The following is a 22,894-nucleotide window of genomic DNA, read 5'->3' on the forward strand; positions in this document are numbered from 1 at the left end:
CAATGCTAATAAATTCATACTATCGGAATGAGACGTCATAACAGATAATTAAGGTACTCATGTTTTCCGCGAAGCTGTATTACATTATTTTCTATTATTTCGATAGCCACTGCCACCATCCTCGTTGGAATTCGTTGTGTTGTTGCTTGGCGCGTTTCTGTTGTTTTTTCCTAAAACGCCGCTAGGTGTGCTGCTGTCACCTGTATGTCTACGTATATGTCATCTGCTGTTCACTGGTGTTAATTGCTGCAGTAACTTAGCCAGGCATGGTGTGCCTGACCACTATCTATGTTCAGTTCGCGGTTGTAGTGCATGATGGCGTGTGTTTCTTTAATTTTTGTGTCTATCAGAGTGTGTGTGGTTTGCCTTTCCCTACCATCCTACCACATCCAATCGCCTTACCAAAGCTCTCCGCCCCTACAACATCCAAATAGCACACAATAGCTGACCAACTAAACAAACATAAACAGTACTTCCTCTCCCCCTTCAATAATTCAGGTGTCTATGATGCTCAATGCAAGTGCAAGGCTCATTACATCGGCAGATCCATCAGGCCCATCAGTGAGAGAATTCAGCAGCACCTATCAAATGCAAAAACTGCCCAACCCATCACCGGACTTGCCAAGCATATCAAATTCCACAACCATAAAATTGAGAAAGTACATGTCAAATACAAAGCACACACTCTCATAGACACAAAAATTAAAGAAAAACACGCCATCATGCACTACAACCATGAACTGAACATAGATAGTGGTCAGGCACACCATGCCTGGCTTCCGTTACTGCAGCAATTAACACAGGTGAACAGCAGACAATATATATGCAGACATACAGGCGACAGCAGCACACCTAGCGGCGATTTAGGAAAAAACAGAAACGCGCCAAGCAACAACACAACAAATTCCAACGAGGATGGTGGCAGTGGCTACCAAAATTAATAGAAAATAATGTAAAACAGACTCGCGGAAAACGTGAGTACCTTAATTAATGCTAATAAAGCTGAAGATAATCTGAGCGGAAGATTTTAGGCATCATTATTACATGTAATTCTCAACAAAATATGAAACTACATATATCAATGTATTTATACAACTTTTCTGGAATGTCTGGAGTAGCAATGCGCAGAGGCAAAAGCTTGTGAGTGGGGCCAGACTAGGTAGGGAAGGGTGCGGGATGAAAGCAACGAAGTTTACTACAGAACTACTGGACAGCGAATGACCAGACGAGTTGCCCCCTCCCACACGACCCCTCCCCTTCCTGCATTCATTGAACAAGGCACACACCCGCAACGTGCACCCAGGATCCATTCGCATTCTCTTACTCCAGACATTCCGGAAAATGAGTTTAGTTACCTGGACTCTGATTTGGACATCCATGGGTTATCCTTCCATTTTGCTTCACTCTTCTTCTTCCATTTCTTCTTTTTCTTCCTTGGATCATCTTTCTTGTCCAGCTCATCATCTTCATATCCTTCAGATTCACTTTCCACCTTAACCTGCAAGAAAACAACCACAGAGGCATTAATGTGTGTTCTCCATGAGATTTACCATTCACAATGCACTTACAATGTGTAACATGTATGGATGTATGCATGTGCATTTCAAAGTAAATAAAACATGTTACTTATGTAAAAATTATTCAAACAACTGTATCAGACATCAAATTATAACTGTGACTATAACTGATATGAAAATAATGAGTAAAATTAAGTCATGCTTTATTTTATAAAAATAGTTTTAATTAAAAACCTACAAACCTGAAACGAGACCAGGGTGTCTACCAAAATAACAAATCAAAAATTCTTGACCTTTCTTTCCATTTTTTTGGCCTTTTTCTTTCCTTCTTTACTTAGGAATAGTTTGAAATCAAGATTTTTTTTTTATTTTTTATTTAATGAAAAATCCCTACTACAGGATCAGTTAAGATGAAAACTGAAGTTGTACTTTAACAACAGATTTAGACTTGCGTTAATTATTAATGCATGTAAAAATTGATGCTTCAGACTTCATTTTGGATGGGGAATGGCTACATCATTACTTAATTTAATATTTTTACACAACTTACATGCAAGAATGAAATTCTTACGAAACAAAGCCAACAAATCTTAACCACAACTCACTACAATTTTAGATTTCCAAATATTCAATTTAACAAATCCCAGTACAGGCATATAACAATGTAAATTCACTATACTTTAGGAATGGGCCGATATGAAATTTTGGCCGATACTGATAAAGTACCCATATAAAATTTACCGATACCGATAACTGATCCGATATAAAATTAGAAATGGTCCTTGAAAAACCTGAAAAGGTTCATTGACCTCCTTAATATATGTGTGCTTCAAGGTGACTGCAGTGCAAAAGGAGTGGCATATTTAGACATTTACTTTTTTAGAAAGTAGGGCATGGAGATTATCCATAAAAATTACAACAAAATGGCAGAATTTTGCACTAAATTATCATATATTTATCGATATATCGGATCGGTAAAATAATCTGTAATTTTACCGATAAACAGATATGCCAATATCGGCCGATACCGATAGAGTAACGATTAATTGTTCCCATCCCTACTATATTTAAAAGAAAATACAGAAATTCTTGACCACATGCATAATTTCTTGACTACCTGCTGATTTCTTGACATTCTTGACTGGTAGACACCCTGCACACAATACAAATTGAAGGGCTCAGGTGTAAAACATGGTAAGTGACATTTTGGTAATTTTTGAGTTACAAAGTAAAATGTGACATCCTTCAATTTTCGATTGAATTGCCATGTCATACAATTTGCATTGGACTCGGTGAAGCCTTGTGAAATTGGTAAACACAACGCATAAACAATTTATCTACAGTGTAGCTTTTAATAACATTTTTTCAAACAAAATGTCACTTACCATGTTCTACACCCGAGCCATTAAATTAATCTGCCTAATCTCTATTAAGTATCACAAAAGAGTTCAGAGCAATTACTAAGCTGATAGTAATTAATGCCCAATTGAATTACATTCATTTATTAATAAAATTGTTTGTTTCCATAAACCTGGAAATCTCGGAAAAGTCAAGGAAATCAGCCCATAAATGAAAAAGGTCACGAAAAACCTTCTTCGAGAAGGTTCATGATGGAAGATATTCTTTTTGAAAATTTAATGGTTTCTATTTGTTAACTTTTTTTTACAATGTATATACTTGATCTCTCATAAATAGCAAGTACAGTTCAACACTTAAAACTTGGTTATTAGAATGTTAAAGCACCACAAATTTGTCTGGAAATGTCAAATTGCCTGGAAAAACTGGAAAAGTCTGGTATTTCAATTGGCCAAAATGAGTACGAACCCTGATAAATAGCTAGTAAGTTACATTTGCAAATACAGCTGTTGTGGCTCTGTGACCACAATGGTACACATGCATGCAGAGTTTATTGATTCTCTGGCCAGATGCCATTGCAAAACATTCAAACAGCATTCATGAATCATGCAGTGTGTTTATAATGGTTAAGAAAATTGAGAAGCCTGCTGTATGTGAAATGAGGTCTATAATCTCTTCCCAAAAAAACGAGAAACATAAAACCAGCTGATTAGAAATTTAATTGTATGAATACAGAAAGTTGTTTGGGATGTTTGAACGACTTTCAATGTGTACTGACATCATGATATGCCATGCCATCACCCCCAGTCGTGTTCAATCGAACCACCGGCATTGTGACTATCACCCTACATTGAAGTTTCCATTGTAGAAAACTACATTGGAGAACGAGCATGGGAATCCTATCCCATTCCTCTCTGCACGCTTTCCAAAAAGGGTGCGTGGACAGCGATGTTTCAGACATTCTTTTAAGAGTCAGACTGCACAGAAATCAGGTATTTTCACTGGAATGTCATGAAATGGGTTAACACGGATCCCTATTTCCCAATCTATCTTATGATAAAAGTGGAGGGATGTTTGGGCAGTATGGCTTGAGGCCTTGTCCATTTGAATATGCAGCTGTTGAGTGTCCTCTTTGTACAAACGAGGGATGGCTGTACAGGATTGGGGTCATAATGGATGGTTGAAAGTAGGCAGCATTAACCTTCACATTTTTCTCCACCTTACGTATCGGGAACTTCCCCACATATCCAAACCCGGTGACAATAATGAAGTTGCTGTGCCCCTTGCTATTGGTGTTACGGTACGCAATCGACCAAAGGTGACCACCGCCAGTGAGGTAAATCAATGCTTCGTCCATTGTGACCACAGTCCTCCATTTGGACCCCACCAGGTGTCTTCATAGATTTATCTGCAGTGGATCCTGCATTCGGCAATGTGGTCCCAGAGGTGGTGCACGTGGGCCTTACGAACACACTACAGCTCGAGACTGTTATGGATGGTCGTGATCACAGTGGAAGGAGCCATATGCACCCTCCTGGCCACCTCACGTTGGGTTGTTGAATTTTTTGAATCTCTTGGAGCACAACAGGCGACACTTTCAATGGTGTCCTCTTACGGGTGTTATTTGTGGGGGAATGTTTACCAATGGGTCTGTTGTGTGTACCGGGACCCTATCTCTTGGGTCGTGATGTACCCTTCCCAATAAGGGTTCACTTTTGGCACCATTTGGCAGCTACCCACATGACTCTCCATCATCTGCAAGCTATGATACACGACTGATAACAACAGCTGCATGGTCACTTGGGCTCAATTCCAGACGTGGCAGTGGTGTCACAGTCGTTTGGATATATCCCAAACAATTTTCTGTAAAAGTAGAATCCAATCTCTGCATACCATCTATTTAAGTAATTCTCTTCCCCCTAAACTTTTATGCATAAGGAAAGTTGTAATTTATTGTTAGCAATAACAACTGTAAAAACATTATTTTGTCTAAAAATATATTGCTCTTCATAATAATAATAAAAAAAAACTTCTTGAGAAAATAGAGTATTAACATTGGAGAAGATATGGTGACAGCTAGACAAGTTAAAATATCCAAAACATAAGGAAACAAGAGATTTTGTTTAAATTGTTCAATTCCCCTTAATAGCCTTTCAAAATGAAGAGATTCTACCATACACTGTCCAATTTTTGTAACTTTCAAGAAGGATGTGGATATAACTTACCGGTGGCCTTTTCTTTTTCTTACTCTTCTGTACAGCCTTTTCCTCTTTCTCGTGTTTCTTATGTTTCTTCCCCTTTTCAGTCTGCAGAAGAAAGGGGTAAAAATACATGAGCATCATTCTGTATATCTTAAAAAATGATTACATAGAAACAAATTTGTAAAAAAGAAACAGCACTATGAACCATACGAATATACGGACACCTCAACACTGGAATTGTTGGCAAAGTTTTATGATTAAATTGCATTTAATAAAAAGCTTATTCAACCGTGTCAAAACTGAATAAGAACTAACAGTTGGGCTGAAAAGTTCGTAGGCTGACTCATAGATGGCGTTACTAGAATTAAATCCATGTGATTTTTACTTAGTACTAACCTTCAAAAGATACGTGTATAAATTTCACAGCTGCCGGATAATTAGTTCGTGAGATATAGCATTGTGAGTGAAGCAGCTTTTGTTATTGTGAAAAAATGGATAAAAAATAATTTCGTGTGTTAATAAAGCATTGCTTTTTGGCGAAAAAAAATACTGTTGAAGCCAAGGCTTGGCTTGATAAACATTATTCGGACTCTGCACCAGGAAAATCAACCGTTGAGAAGTGGTTTGCTAAATTTAAACGAGGCGAAATGAGCATCGAAGACGATGCACGCAGTGGACGCCGCAAAGAGGCTGTTACCGACGAAAACATCAAAAAAGTCCACAAAATAATTTTAAATGATCGTAAAGTGAAGTTGATCGAGATAGCTGAGACTTTAAAAATATCAAAGGAACGTGTTGGACATATTGTGCATGAATATTTGAACATGCGAAAGCTGTGTGCAAAATGGGTGCCGCGCGTGCTCACAATCGATCAAAAGCAACAACGTTTTGATGATTCGGAGCAATGTTTAGCGATATTCAACCGTAATAAAATTGCTTCCCCATCCACCATATTCTCCAGGTCTGGCCCCCAGTGACTTTTTCCTGTTTGCAGACCTTAAAAGAATGCTCGCTGGAAAGAAATTTAGCACTGATGAAGAGGTAATCGCCGAAACTGAGGCCTATTTTGAGGCTAAAGAGAAATCGTACTATAAAAATGGCATCGAAAAATTGTATGACCGCTATAATCATTGTATCGCCCTCGAAGGCAACTATATTGAATAATAAAATCGAATTTTGTCAAAAAAATATTTTTTACTATGTTAGCCTACGAACTTTTCAGCCCAACTGTTATTTGTTTTTTATATAGATTGTTTCTTTCATCATGAAGAAGGTTTACATAAAAAAAGTGGATTACTTTCATTTTTAAGCCCCGCCAACCCCAAAAAACCCACTTGATTCTCCAAGGTTTTGAATGTATTTTCAAAATTCTACGCCTTTTTACTTATATTTCCCTGACTAGTCCAGATTTTTTGATGTACAATGGAACCTTGATTTTATATTTTTCAGGTATTCAAGCTGAAAAACTTAAAATGCAGGAAAATGTAAATTCAGAGAAAATTTTATAGTATTTTGCTCTATTGGGGCAAGGAATATTGAAACTAAAATGCAGGAAAATGTAAAACCGAGGTTTCATTGTATTTTCAAAATTCCCTGACTTCTACATGATTTTTATCACTCACTGAATTTCCTGACTTATCCATGTTCTGGGATTTTACAATTTCCCGTGTATTATGCTCAAGATCTCCCAAAACCAAATACACATCCAGACTGCATTTTTCCTGCATTTTAAGGTTTTTAGTCTCAAGTTCCTGAAAACGTATAATCAAGATTCCACAGTATTTTTTCAATCAAGTATCATCTTTCATTGTCACCAAATATGGAGTGTTTTAAGTAAACCAGTATGCCCAATCCTGAATCTAATTTATCCAATAGAAAAAAAAAAGGAAAAATAACTCCCTTACCTTGATCACGTCAGCTTTCAATTCATGTTGCTTCCTCTTCTGCTCTTGCTTCAGAACCAGCAATTCCACTTCTTCTAATTTTCTCCTCTCCTCTTCCTCCTTCTGTTTGATTTGAGCTATTCTTCTGCTTTGTCGGACTGGTGGAAAACCTCGGCTACTTCCAACGGTCTCTTCAAGGACAAGCCCAACTCCAAGATCTTCATCTGACAATTTCCTCCCTGCAACAACTTTATCAGCTGTGAATGCTTGAAACTAAATCACCATGTACTCTCCTAGACATGTAATATGCAGAACCAAGGGAATAAAGGTAAACATTTTAAAAAATGAAATTGAATTCCCATGTTATTTTAGCAAATTATTTGGTTTTCAAGACATGGCCTGTACCAAAAAGGAAACTCAATCCTGTGGTAATTGGTGGTTGGTTAGCATGCTGCTTGTGCGTTTTGTGTTGTTTTTAACAAGTATGTTCCCAGCACATGACATAAGAAGATTCTTACTGTCATATGAATCTTTTTATCGACAATTATCAAGTATAAATATTTAGGGGTGGGACCGATTAATCGGTACTCTATTGGTATCAGCCGATATAGGCATATCGGTGTATATATCAGTGATCCGATATATCAATAAATATCTGATAATTTAGTGAAAAATTCTGCCATTTTGTTGTAATTTTTATGGATAATCTCCATGCCCTAAATTCTAAAAAAGTAAATGTCTAAATATGCAATTTCTTTTTCACTGCAGTCACCTTGAAACACACATTTATTAAGGTCAATGAACCTTTTAGGTTCTTGAAGGACCATTTCCAATTTTATATCGGATCGGTAGAATATCGGTTATCAGTATTGGTAAATTTTATATCATTACTTTATCGGTATCAGCCAAAATTTCATATCGGCTCATCCCTAAAATATATGAATTTTACTAATAACCACAACCATGTTATCCTGATATGATGTAAAGTAGCAAATATTTTGTGAAGAACCTGAATGGCTGATTTATCTTTTAATTAATGTTATGTAACCAGATAACTTGAATTGGTTTTAATTAGCTTAAGTATTGTGCCAGCAAATACATGAATAAATAACATATGTGATTCTGGCATGAATTCAGTTTTAACTAGGCCTGAACTGATGCTGATCAATAATAATGTATCAAGTATTGGCCAATACCAGTGCTATCCAGATCGGAGTTGAAATTTAGTCATTGACACTTTTCCAGAGCCTGGCTATCTATCAGTTGAGTATTATCCTTGTAATTGTGCAAAAATGCATAATTTTCATTATTTTGACAACAGTGTTGTGGGAAGAAGTGGATTTTGTGATTAAATAATTATGAATATTTTAAAGCAAAACTCCGGCAGATTGTTATGGTATAGTTTCACTGAGAAACTATATGCTAAAATTTATAAATATTCTGTACTACCATATTTACTTGAACACCCTGTATCTTCAAACAGTTGTGTACTCTGATTATGAGGAAGAAAATTGAGATTTTGCACTTTTGTGGCAAGCGTTTTATCGTTGCATTTCACAACCAGCAAATCATGCAATAACATTTCTTTCATTATTTTTATTTACCATCATCAGATGACATCCCAAAATGCAATAGAGGATAGAATATCACAGTGTCTACAACTTTAATTTTTCCACCAGATTTTCCAGACCAAGAACGAAATACTTCCAGACCAAATCACTAGGGAAATTAGTGTACATGAACATGCCTAGAAGAAGGTCACTATATTTTAATAAACAATAGGTCCACTTAACCAAGTTCAAGATTGATTGATTTGCTTTATTTTACTTCGCTTCTTGTGCCACTTTTGGCTAATTTGCAAAGATGGTGATGAGTGATGATATGATGAAATAGATGAATGGACACACACAAACATCCATGCCCAGGCCAGGATTTGAACCCGGGACCCCTGCATCGTAGTGTGATGTGCTAACCACTCCGCCACGGGGGTCGGCCCAAGTTCAAGAATATTAACTTCACATGTAAAGGTAATAATGTGAAGAGAAACTGAACAATAATCGGCTGTTGGTAGAGAGAAGAATTCTTTTCTCTAAAAATATGTCATAAATATAGTGCAAAAATACCATAATCACTTATTGTATTAAATTTCCACAGGGTAGAGTTCTAAACATGACCCTTTTTCCTAGAATATTTAATACACAATTTCTACTCTACTTACCAGGAATACTAAGTATATCAAACTAAAGTATATTTTGGCCACAGTAAATTTAAAATTTGTTGCTCAAAAACCTACTTCCATGGTAACACTAAAACATTGATTTGTACACAAAAGGAACAAATTTCTGACATTTCCAGAAAAATGTAAATTCTCCAACTTTTCCATGATATCCAGAATGGTTGTAAATATGAATATTCCACAAATTTTACACCGTGCCTTATTGGCTGTAAACCGATGTTCTTCAAATTTTTACCATGTTTTTGTAAATCAAAGTTCATGAGGTACTCAAGTAAATATGATAGAACCTTTTTGAAACACACTTCATCAGTTGAGATGACAAATCTCACGTTCACCTGATGAACGCTGGCACAGAAATGCATGCATTAACATGTGTGTACATGTATGCTTACCTCTCCCTTTTCCTCGGCTTGGTGTTGAAGGGCTCTGATCCTTTGGTTTCCTAACTGCTTCACGCTTAGGTTCAGGAGTAGATGGTTCACTCTTGGCCTCATCCGTTGATGGTGCATCTCTGATGGTATCCTGCAATGCCATTTTCCCACCCCTGCCTCTTCCTCGACCTCGCCCCCTACCTCTACCACGTCCTCTCCATCCACCTCGACTTGGACTTCTACCTGAAGATGTTCCTTCAAGCCCCATCTCCAATGAAAATTCATCGGAATCTTCCTGGCTCCACTGTTCAGTTCTGTGATCAACGACTTCTTTTTGTTTTTTACCCTTTCCTGGCTTGGAGCTTACTTTGCCTTTCATTTTTTGCTTTTTCCCACCAGGTACAAGATCACTCAACTTCACATCATCATCATCGTCGCTATTTTTACTTATTTCCTTACTTGTTCTTTTCTTTCCCGATGATGCTTTTGGTTTAACTGGTACTGATTCTGGGCTTGGCTTTATCCTTTGGCTTCTTCGCTGTCGTGACTTGGACTCTACTGGTTTCTCACGTTCTAATACCGGTGGTTCATCAGCCTCAGACTTCAACTTTTCTTGCTTTTCTTCAACTTTCGACAACGGGCTCTCCTTAGTTGGAGATGACACCCCCCGCTTCTTTCCAATTTCTAAAATGCTTTCACTTTTATCTCCACCATCCTTAGTCCCACTGTCTGCCTCTAATTTTGGCATAACTGCATCATCATAAACAGAACTTCCATCATTTGGTTCCAAAGTTGGCATTATGGCATCATTGCTTTTATCCTCGCTTTTTGAAATTTCTGCACCTCCATCGGCACTTGCTTTCTTGTTAGCTACCACAACTTTAATTTCTTCTGCCGTAGAGCTGCTTCGTCGCCTTGAACTCTGCCGAAGCACTTTCGGTTCCGTGACTATATCTGATTTTCGTCTTCTGCCTCTCTTCTTAACTACAGTTTCGCCAGCAGCTTCCTTCCTCAGCCTTTCTCTTTGCATTTCCAGTCTTTTGGCACTCGCTTTCCGAAGAGCTTCGCCCAGCTCTGGTATAATTTCAATGTTTTCGTTGTCAAATGACAATTGGGTTATAAGTCTACCAGTCTCCTTACTAGGTGGTGAGGTGTTTTTTTCGGGGCTTGTTTCATCATCATTTGATTTGCATTTGCTTGGAATGTTCTCCTCTACACTGCTTGACTTTCTTTTCCTAATACTCCTCAGAGATTTCTTCTCGGACAGATCATCATCCTGAACTTCTGTCATGTCACTTATTTCATCTGCATGATAGTCTACAGATGAATCATCATCATTTGCCTCTGGTAGATTTTCTTCAGATTCGCTCAAAGGCTGATCTTGCGACTTAGATTGTGATTCAGTTCCTCTAGTGACTTTACCATCCGGTACTGAATCACTTGGTTTGTCCTTCGACAAAATGTCACCATCATCATTCTTCTTCTTTTCTTGTATGCCAGTTTCTACTTCTGCTGTTTCCTTCCCTTGCTCTTTGATTTTCTTTGAGGTTTCAGAGACTGTGACTTCACCCTCTTCTTTATCTTTCACACCATCCGCAGGCTTATCACTGGTTTCTTTGCTATCATCCACTTTCTTTGTTAATGCCTTTTGCTTTTTGGTAGCATCCTTGTTTGTAGTTTTGCTGCTGTCGTCCTGCACCTTCGGACATTCTTTCTCATTCTCACCAACTGTGGAGGTTGCTGATACTTTGACTGATTCCTTCTTGTCTTTCTCTTCTGTTTCTTTAACCAAAACCTGTTCCTTATTTGCTTTTTCTTCACTCTCTACCTTCTTTGCTCGACCTTTCTTTTTACCAGGGACGTTTGCTTTGCTTTCAGTACTTTTAATTTCACTGGTAGAAGGTATATTTCTTGCAGCATCATTTTCTTGTTTTGCTTGTGATCTCTCTGTAAGAGGCAACTTGTCACTTATTTTTTCGGTTTCATCATTTTCAGCTCTCTTTGCATCTTTAATCTGACTCTGTTTGTTTGTTTCAGATACAGCTGCAGTCTTTTGCTTTCTATCTATTGCGGGAGCCTGTTTCATGGCAGTATTCCCTTGTACTGGAGCTACTTTCACATCAGTGACTGGATATTTTATCAGATCTGTTCTAACTCGAAGACCAGTAACTTTGATATCACCTGCAGCACCTGGAGCTTTATGTTCAACATTCTTGATTTCATCTGAGGAATCGGTGCTGCTGGACGGCATGTCCTTCTGTGAAGATTCTTCTATTGAACTCTTGGGCTTGCTCTGAGAAAGTTTATCTTCTGGCTTTGAAACACATGGTTTGGCTTTAGTTTCTTTCATGCTCTGTTGTGAAACTTCCTTTTTAGGTTCTTGTGATTTGTCATCAGTTTTGGTCACAAGTTTTTTCTCCGGTAATTTATCTTTCTGTCCTGCAGGCTTTGCACTGTTGCCATCTCTTGTAAGAGGTTCTTTACTCTTCTCCGGTTGAGGAGCTGAACTAGCAGTGTCTTGCTTACTAGCCTTTTCTAGCTCGGCATTTATTTTCTCTGGTTGCTTTACTTTTATGGAAGGGCTCTTTGCTGCAGGTTTTTCTGTGATTATCTCTTTAGGTTTCTGTTCAGCTTCTTTAGACGTAGCTGGAAGCCCAGCTTTGGAACGATTTTCTTCATTTTTATCTACAGGTTTCTCATCGCATTTGTCCTGGTTAGGATCCTTAACATGTACAATAGCTTCTTTTGATGAAGACTGGACATCTTTAGCTTTAGGCTGTATCCTTTCATTTCTTCCTGAACTTTCACTGCTCTTTTCTTTATTAGATTCAGATTTTCTTTCAGATTCAGTCTTTTCTTTAACAAAATTTCCTCCTTTCTGCTCAACTTTCTTACTGGACTCTTGTTTTGTGTCATATTCAGCCTTTTTGGTCGGTGCCTCTTCGGTGACCTTCTTATCAGACTTAGCATCCAAGATATGTTCCTCTTTTGGTGCTTTTAAGTCTGCCCCCTTCGATTCTTCTCCACTTTTCATAGCACCAACAGTTTTCTCTTTATTAGTATCACAAAGTGTTTCCTTCATAAGGTTTTCAGAATACTTTGCCTTTTCTTTATCAGCTATCTTGCCATCAGCACTAGATATTGAATCTTTACACTTCTTGTCAATAGATTTTACTTCTTCCTTTGTCGCTTTAATACTATCCTTTTCTCTAGGAATTTTATCCTCTTTCACAGTGGACTGGGGACTCAGGGGAATATCTTTATTATCCTTATCAGATTTGTTCTTTTCATCTGTAGATACAGCTTTCATGCCAATATCTGATTTTGACAAGCTAACAGGCTGTTCCTTCATGGGAATTGCTGATTTTGCCTGGCTAAGAGACTGTTCCTTCAAGGCAATTCCTGACTTTGTTTGGCTAACAGACTGTACCTTCATGGCAATTCCTGATTTTGCCTGGCTAACAGACTGTCCCTTCATAGCAACTCCTGATTTTGCTTGGCCAACAGACTGTTCCTTCATAGCAATTCCTGATTTTGCCCAGCTAACAGGCTGTTCCTTCACAACAATTCCTGATTTTGCCTGGCTAACAGGCGGTTCCTTCACAGCAATTCCTGATTTTGCCTGGCTAACAGGCTGTTCCTTCACAGCAATTCCTGATTTTGCCTGGCTAACAGACTGTTCCTTCACAGCAATTCCTGATTTTGCCTGGCTAACAGACTGTTCCTTCACAGCAATTCCTGATTTTGCCTGGCTAACAGACTGTTCCTTCACAGCAATTCCTGATTTTGCCTGGTGACTAGACTGTTCTTTCATAGCAATTCCTGATTTGGCCTGGCTAACAGACTGTTCCTTCACAGCAATTCCTGATTTTGCCTGGCTAACCGACTGTTCCTTCACAGCAATTCCTGATTTTGCCTGGCTAACAGACTGTTCCTTCATGGCAACTCCTGACTTTGCCTGGTTAACAGACTGTTCCTTCATGCCAACTTCTGATTTTGCCTGGCTATCAGACTGTCCTATCTTGTGAATTTCTGATTTTGCTTGATTAACAGATTGTGCCTTATCATCCTTTTGATTTTTACTACATTTATCAACATTTTGACTGTTTGGTTTATCTTCCCCACTCTCAGATGCTACACAAGAAGACTGTACGATTTCTTTGTCTTTTTTGTGTACATCTGTGATCTCTTTCTCACGGTTTTCATGTTTGCTTTCTGAGACAGTTTTTCCTTCTTTATCTTTGCTGTCCACAGATTTATCTGCAGACTTGATTTTCTTGCTGGCGTCCACATCTGAGAGCTCAATATTACTCTTCTGATCAATGGTACCCTTAACAGTAGAGCCCTCACATTTGTCCTGCTCATTACATTTAGGTTTCGCTTGAGAAACCTGTTCCTTGTCATGCTTCTCACTCTGTCCACACATTTCTAATGATTTGTCTTTAGCTTTATCTTCCTCACTAACCTCCAATTTCTTTTGAGAAGCTGGCTTTGTCTCACCGTTTCTCTTATCTTTGCTAACATCAATTTGTTTCTTTTCAGAGTTTTCTTCACTACTGCCAGGCTTCATTTCAAGAGGAGGTTGTTCTTTAGTGCTGCATTTATCTGTTGGTTTCTTTTCTGATTGCTCCTTCTCATCAACACGAGATTCTACTTGCTTGATTGGTTGTACCACACCCTTTACCTCTTCTTTATCAACCTTATCAGCAGGTTTCTTGTTAAGTTCAGTACTTAAATTTGCAGGCTTGGTTTCAGAAGCGGTCTGTTGCTCACCAATCTTATGTTCTTTGCTGCAGCTGTTTCCAGATTTCGCACCAGGACTATCGACCTTGGACTTCACTTCCGAAGTAAGTTGTTCATTGACACTTTCCTGATCTTTATCTGTATGTTTCTTCTCACTAACATGACCATCTTTAGTTAAATTAATAACTTCAGTCTTGTGTTCATCAGGCTTTGTTTTAGAGTCCAAGTTAATTGCTTTGCACCCCTCAGTCTTTTGGACAGCATCAGTTTCCAGACATGGCACAACCTTTTCAGTAGATTTTTCTTTCACAATGTCCTTACTTTTCTGGTTTTTCTCAGATATACTGCTTCCTGTTTCACACGTGGTCTTGCTAACATCAGTAATTTTCTTTTCTATTTCCTTGCTCGTGGTCTTGTGGACATCAGTAATCTTCTTTTCCATTTCCTTGACCTTCCCTTGATCTTGTTTTTCATGACTTATTTCTGATTTCTTTTGAAGGTCAATAGCAGTAGGCTCTTTAGGTTTTGCAGAACTCTCTTTCTCTAGTTTCTTTTTATCAGCAGATGTTTCTTCAATATTTTTAGATGAACCAAGTTTTGTGACTGTTATGTCTATCTTATCACTTTGTTTAGCACAAGTATTTTGAGGAAAGTTTTGCTCAGTTTTACGTGTAGGTACTGGTATATGGTCAAATAATTTAGTTTCCCATTTATCTGGTGGTCTATTAAATCTATCATCTCTACCCATGAAAGATTCATTGGCTTTCATGCTTCCAGACAACTTTTCAAGTGTATTCTTTGGATCAGACATCTTTGAGAACTTCAGATCTAGTGCAGATGTATCTGGACCTATAGTTTTATAGGAGCTGGTTGAACTTTCTGCGGAAAAGTTTTGTTTCTGCTTACCACTGTCAAATTTATGTCCTGTGCCTTTGCTTTTCTCCTCCCTCTCTGCCTGCATCAGTTTTTTATCAGTGTATGCTTTATCTTTGGTAGACCTTCCCATTATTTTGTTCATTTCCATCTCATGCTTTTCGTGGAACTTTGACAAAGCCTTTGCGGAATGATCTGTCCTGTCACCTGCTTTCTGGTTAAGGTCCTGCATCAGAGAAGCTGGTAAGCTTGTTATTGTTAGACTTGGATCTGTTTTGTACATACTGAAAGGATCAGCATACATTTTGGGTGCACTAGCGTCCCTACCGCTCAATGATGCAAGCAGCTTAGGATCACTTAAAGCACCAGCGCTCATTTTCAACAATTCCCTCTCATATCCAATTGCTTTTGCTTCTGCTAGCCTTTGCTGCTCTATGCTATGACTTTTTGAAACTGAACTTTTACTATTTGCATCACTACCACCCATTCTCCTTCTGTCTCCAAATTCCCCAACTTGTTTTGGGATATTCATTTCTCGTCCTTTTTCCATTGTGGGGAAGAGCGTGGGCATCTTATCTTGAAAGTTTAACCCCATAGTCAAAGCCTGTGCTGTATATGCATCGATTTGTTCTCTGGAACCAAAGAAAGATTTATCACCTAGCTGGTTCTTAATGGTCTCCATGGCCCTTAAGAAATCTTGTTGTTGCTTCATAAATTCAGCTTCTGTTGCCATAGACATTTGCTTGGCCAAGAGTTTCTGATTTTCTTGAAATAGTTTTTCATTAAATAAAAGTCCAGCTGGAGCAGCACCAACAGCTCCAAATGGGAACAATTGATTTTGAAGAAGATGGTCACCCATAAAAGGAAATTGTCTCCCACTATTATAACCAAAATCTCCTTCAGTCTTATTTTCCATGCTGCCAACATCTGTGCTTCTTCTGTCGTTTGCATGTCCAGGTAGCTTCTGTAATGGAACCTCAATGTGTGATGGTTTTGTACTGGCTTGCGGCACCGACAAATCAAGAGGTACTTTATCGTACACGCCACTGTGGGTTTTATCTTTAAAATGGCTTGTGCTAGAATGTAAATCTTGTTTTCCTGATGAATATGACGAACTCTTGTTTTGTTCTGTGTGTAAATTTAATGGAACATTAGCAAATTTCTCCAACAAACTTTGATCTGAAGAAGCCTCCATCATTTTCTTTGGCATGTCATAACTGCTAGTCTTCCCGGCCAATTTTTCCATCATTATTCCCATAGTAATACTTTCCACTGACTTTCTGCGAGATTTGCTGCTTGACCCAACAGATGCTGGTTGCGAGCGTCTACTACCCGAATCAGATTTCTCAACAGATTTGTTTTGTAATTTATCTGCATATTTTAAAGGATAGTCTTGTGATCTGAAATGTTCGGTTCTACCAGACTGGGCAAACATTGGGTTATCTAAACCTTTTTCTATGTTTTGAAACAAATCGCTGCCACTGAATTTTCTACCACCCAGCATCAATGATTCTGAAACATCATATGGTCTTGTCGTCAAGGCATCCCACGAAACTGGAAGATTGTATGGAGTGGTCTCGTTCTTCTTGAAACTTTCTCTTGTTGGAGAAAGTAAAGGCCCATCCTGACCTCTGCTAGCATATTTCATATTCTGTTCCCTTAGGTGCTTCTCGAAAGATGTGCTTGAACTCGAAGTTGAGGGTGATGCTTCCTTACCTAACATTTTCCCAAGTATTTCACGTTCACTTGCTCCTCGTTGAGCATTTGCTAACAAGTTATGCATATGTGATGTTATCTGGTACGAGTTATCAAAACCACCAGTCAAGAGGCTTCTCGTTGTCACAGGATCCTGATACAGTCCCAAATTGGAACTTTTGTCTGTTGCTTTCTCTTTCTTGCTCATCTCTGGCATGCTGGGAACATCTGGCAATTTTAAAGATGAAAGTGAATGGGACTTGATATTTCTGTCAGCTTCCATAGCAAAACCTTTTCCCATAAGTTTCTCCATGCTTTTCTGAAATTCATTGACGCCAAGCATGTTAAAATTCTTTTCAGCAGCAAGTCTCCCGGCCTCTAGCATAAGATCGGTTGGCAAATGTTTACTGGTATCACCAAACATCCCAAAAGGCAAATTTGGAAGAATGGGATACATCTGAGAACTAAGAAGTGATGCCATTTCGTTGAATTTCGAACTTGCATCTGCAGTGGGATATCTTAATGAAGCCTTTTCTGCTTTATCCATGGATTTCTTTGAATATTTTGGATGTGCTTCTTGCTTTGGAAAATAGAGAGGAGTTTTGTCTGATGAAGAAGCAGCCTTTTCAGAAGAGTACTGTTCTGAAATTTTGCTTGAGGCACTAAAAATATCCAATTTTGGTGGACCTTCATCAATCATGCTACCGGCACCTGCTTTTGCAAAGTCACGGCCAAAATTCAATTGTGGAGGACCTAGATCTGGACGCTGAGAATATTTATCCATTCCCTGTTCTGGTTGCATGGGACTTTTTCTTGTCAGTTCTATATCTAATTTCGGTGGCAGACACACTTTCCCCTTCAATTCATGTAACTCTTCAGCACTCATTCTTGCAGTTACACTTGGAAGTTTCTGAACTGAAGGATAATCCAAAATACTTGAATCCTGTTTAGCAATCTCATGAAATTTTTCAGGGGGATCGAAAGGTTTGCTCAACAATTCTGTTGGTGATTTAACAGACGATAATTTCTTTACTATACTCTCCAAAGGATGTCCAGCAACTCTCTCGCCAAGCCTGCCGGAAGTTGTCCTATCACTCGCAGTATCTTGACATTCTGCAGAAAAGCTACTTTTTGCAGGTTTTTCTTCAGATACTGATGGTGGTGCACTAATTTTCTCATTTGCTTTCCCTTTCTCAGTTGTCTCCAATTTCTTTGGAACATTGGGTAAATTGGCCAGCACAGCGGTTTTATTTTCTTTATCACTTGCTCCTTTTATACCATCTTTTACTTCTGTTATCTGCTTGGTAGTTGCTGCAACATTTGCCTCCTGTTTCTCTGGTGTGTCTTTGGTACTCTGTGCACTTGGTTGTACAGTGGATATTTTTGTACAATCATCCACATTTGGCACTCTGTCAGACTTGTTTTTGGAATTTTCAGATACGTTTGAAGAAGCCCCTTGAAATTTTGAGGTTTGTAAAGAACTTGATTCTGTGGATGGTGAATCTGCAGGTACTTTCTGTGATGATTTTGTTGATACTGAAAAACTTTCACTCTTTTGTTTCTCATCCGATGCTGAATCGTGACTCTGAGATGATCCCTTCACAGGCCCACCACTACCTTCTTCACCCTTTGCCTTAGGACACTCACTTATTGCACTTTCTTGTACCTTCTGCTCACAAGATGCACTACCTTTATTTGTTTCCAATTGTGATGTGCTCGAGGGCTTGTTCGCATTACAAACATCACTAGCAGATTGTTCACAAGTAACTGACCCCACTTGATTCACACTATCACTTTGTTCCGGTATTGCACTATTTTCATCACATGTAGTCCTACACTTTTCCACATTTTCACTCACACTTGCCTTGGAAGAACCAGAGACTGTATCTGGTCCGTTGACACTTTCGTTACTAGAACTAATGGAAGATGTTTCACTTTTAGCACTCTTAGCGCTAGTGTCTGCAGAAGTACTGCACGCTTCTGATGGTTTATTTGTATCACTTTGTTCAGGTGTTTCATCACTATCCACACATTGTTTATCTTTTTTAATAGAGTCTTGTTCTTTATCTGTGTTGCCTGCATCACAGTCTTTCCCAGATCCTTCACCTTTAATGAACATCACTGGTTCCTCGATTGCTTCGCTGACCACTGGCTCTTCATCCTTTGCAACTGAACTTCCTTCTTTTAAAGAATGGGCTTCCTTCTCTTTTATATTAGAACTGTCTTTATCTTCCTTCTCATTCAATTCGTTGTCTTTCAGGTGGATCTTTTTTGCTACAGAAGAATCATCATTTTCTTCAAGTTTCCTTTTCACCACATTTTCATTATTGTTATTATTATTATTCTCAGAGTTGATGTCACTAGTTTTGACGTCCTTGACAGGTTCTTTTGGTTTGTCTTCTTCATTTGATGGTTGCGAGTTAACATCTTTGGTGTCTTCTACAGTATCATTAAGAGAACACTGCTGAGGTTTCACATGATTATCCACCAACTTTGAACTTTCGTTGTCAATGTCGTCAGTTTCTTCTGGTTTAACTGTAGACTGAGTTATTCTACTCACAATGCCTTCTTTCAGATCTAGTTTAATCTTAATACCGTGTTCACGTTTTTCTGAATTCTGGGGCATGATTTTTTTATCATTTGCTGAGGCGTCACTGGGTTTGTCTACTGCTTCGTTCGTTTCCTCATTCTTAAGAGACTTACTTGATTTTATCTTAGCTTCAGAACAACTTTCTTCCTTCACCTTATCTTCAAATCCTTCACCGTCATCAGGCTCCTCTTCATCTATACCCTCACTAAGCTGCCCTGTATCTGTTATGGGTTTATCAATTATATCTTGACTGTTGCTGTCTTCATTATATGTGGAGTCATCAGCATTTCGACATGGATCACTTGACGACAGTTGAGCAATGAGCTGGGTCAAACTCTCCTGGTCCCTATAAAATAACAAAATGCTTTACAAAATACAAGTAAATTGTACCGTTCATTCAAATGGACTGCAGTACTTGATTTTCTCATAAATAACACACAGACTAACACTAATCAATACTAATTTGTTTAAATCTTGAAGTTTTGTCTGTTTGGCGATAGCTTTTATTAGGGATGGACCGATATGAAATTTTGGCCGATATCGATAAGTACTTATATGAAATTTACTGACTGACAAACGATATTCTAACAATCCAATATAAAATTGCAAATAGTCCTTGATGAACTTGAATGGTTTATTGACTAACTTAATAAATGTGTGTTTTGAGGTGATTGCAGGGTAAAACAAGTTGCATATACAGTCAACTCTCGATTCAACGACCTTTCACAGTTTCCGGGAAATTATTGGAATTTGCACCAATGTTCAGCTTAAACGGAGCTCAAACGGACACAAAGATGCCTAGGAGATGGTAACACCATTTATCCTGGTAGTTATACAACCTGTTATGCACAGGATGCGTGTTGTGAGAAGGAAAATAGAACATGAAAACGTTTTCACAAAAAAAATTAAAATAATGTTACTTTCTTTCAATTGTGCACAGTCGTTGCTTTTCCAGGAAATTCTTACAATTCTAGTTCAAGAGAAAACCGGTTGCACTGAGACCTATGGAAAGGAAAACAATCTCTCGCTTATTGCAAGCGAAACTCGAAGAATCTTGACACCAGTGAGACTGGTGCCAGCAAAAGTCGGGAGATAATCGGGCAGAATGAATGTTGGATTTTATACGGGTCTACTGGAGCACTGTCTGTTAAAGTCCGCGCGTTCATTATATCCCCATCGGCAACCCTTTGATAAAACTTAACACTGGAAACAATAGCCAACAATAGCCAGACCGCTTCCGATAAGCGCGTGCACTCAGACGTTGTTGCCACATTTTCTTTACATTTCTTGTAGTTGCAAGGCGGAGCAGGCGGGTGCGTGAGTCTTTTCTCTTTACATATTGTTTAATTTGTTTGTTTCTCTTTCTTTTTCTTTACCCTTTCCTTCAATTTGGCAACATCGCTTTCCTACTCCAGTTTCTTCAAAAGAAAACCGCCCGCTTGGGTGTTTCTTTTAACAAAGAGCACCGCTCCCTTTGTTAACCGCTGGGGATATAATGAACGCGCGGACTTTACAAGCTTAACTGGTAAGATTAGATCTCTCGCGAGAAACAACACAACCTCTCTAGGCACCAGACAAAAAAAAATAAAGGCAGGGCTGTAATTTTCGTTCTGGTTCAGCTGTGTAAAATACATCGTAAAAAAAAGTCACTTTACTTTGTTTTAACCAACTTAATTCACCCTTATCCCCTATTCAAGGGAGCAGTCCAAACTCCTTCCTTGGCTTGCATTGTAATTGTAATCCAGCGTGAAAAAGGAAACTCGCAACTTGTGATCTGTTTTCACCCAATGCGTATTCTAGGACACATCATTATAAGTCATTATAAACAGCGTCGCAGCCGATAATCATTCGGGTTTGGAATTGAATTTCACTTTAAACTGTATATTTAGTTCCGATTAGCCCATCAGCATAAAATGAACTGAAAACAAGCTTCATGAAACTGTGCATTTTCACATATCAAAATGGTATATCGTTATTTACTCTCATGTTAATCGACTATTTAATGTTGGATTTAGGAGTATTCTCAATGTCAAACACCCACCCCTAGAAACGTTTTCCCCTTAAATAATGTCTTTTTAATCAGCGACCATTCCTACATTGAACGCAACTGTCAAAGACTGAACTTTTAACAGCAGTGTAAAGAAAAAGTGACCCTTGCTTTATGTTTTACCATGCAACAGACAATAATATGGGCAGTATTTCCTATACAGACAACAGCATAAAAAAAAGGACCTGAATTATGTAATTATCAACATTGCCGTGCACACCAGTGGCGGAGAATGAGCTGGGGAAAGGGGAGGGGTCACTTTTTTTATTTTTGTACTTGTTCTATGGTTTTTGTTCATTTTCAAGAATATATCCAGAACTGGTTGCTCCATTTTAGACGTCAATGGAAAGGAAGAGGGGTGGGTCCTTTTCCAGCCTCGTCTGTAATCAGCCCATGTGCACACACGAGTAAGAAAATCGTGGCTGAAACAATCGGCATCGACTCCCCCCCCCCCCATATATGCTGACAGGAAAAGGGAGAAGTCAGTGAGCCAAAGGAACACTTTTTTGGCAGATATTACGACATCGACACAATTAGGAAAACGTATGAAGTGGGAAACTGGAGTTATGATGCTTTTAAGATCGAAGTAAACTTTTGTGGAAACCTGGATGACAACGCATTAAGCAGGTTGACGATCTTTAGTTCGCCTATGTGGTTTTGATTATCTCTAACAGTTTCACTTTTTTATGAAGTGTTGCAGGGAACAAAGAACACGCTTTGAATGAAAGCGGTTACCGGAAGTTGTCGGCTACAAGGCCGACAGTTGCTCACTCACGGGAACCTGCTGAACTCTAGGTCAGAGCTGGACAGATGGGCCAGACTTCCAGGCGCCACGCATCTGTATTTTCGAACATTCCTGCGATCTTATCTCTCAAGGTGGTGTATTTATCGATGAAAGAGCTTGACCTGATATACACATTGGCAAAGACTGCAAGTCCAGCAGTCATTTCAGGCTGCTCCTCCGCGAGTTTTCAGCAGCTCGTAGGACAGGGAAACAAGTCAAGTCGATTTAAAATAAGATCCAAGCACATTCGATCTTCTCTTCTCGCGTATCCAAGAGCAAGCGTGGCAAACAAGCCTGGCACGTTGGGTAGCAGCCTTCTGGTGCGGGGTAACATTGGTGGTAACAGGGGAGGGCAGAGGTCAAGTGCTATTGGATATCACTCAAACATGGTGTGGTGGTGTCTATTTTTAGTTCAGACCCAATTGAGAGCGGTAGAGCACTTGTAAAGGGAATGAGTGGAGAAAAAAAACACATTTTTCGGCCAATTTCCTTCAATTTTTCATCTTTTTTCCCAATTTTTTCTAAATTTTTCACGGTTCCTGGGAAAAGGGTCGTTACATCGAGAGGGTCGTTATACCCGGGGTCGTAGAATCGAGAG

General features: G+C 38.7%; 1 protein-coding gene across 1 annotated transcript in view; it reads right to left on the minus strand.

The window, feature by feature from the left end:
* The window catches only part of LOC145981999 (uncharacterized), a 100,334-nt gene that overhangs the window by 41,380 nt on the left and 36,060 nt on the right, over nt 1-22,894 (minus strand). The window contains exons 4-7 of the mRNA XM_083115533.1: nt 9,586-19,811; nt 6,979-7,205; nt 5,099-5,179; nt 1,356-1,498 (exon numbers count right to left, since the gene is read on the minus strand). Coding sequence (XP_082971659.1) covers nt 1,356-1,498; nt 5,099-5,179; nt 6,979-7,205; nt 9,586-19,811 — 10,677 coding nt within the window. The remainder of the gene's footprint in view (nt 1-1,355; nt 1,499-5,098; nt 5,180-6,978; nt 7,206-9,585; nt 19,812-22,894) is intronic.

The sequence above is a fragment of the Lepisma saccharinum genome, chromosome 30 (assembly GCF_977018435.1).
Source record: "Lepisma saccharinum chromosome 30, izLepSacc3.1, whole genome shotgun sequence".
Lineage (NCBI taxonomy): Eukaryota > Metazoa > Arthropoda > Insecta > Zygentoma > Lepismatidae > Lepisma > Lepisma saccharinum.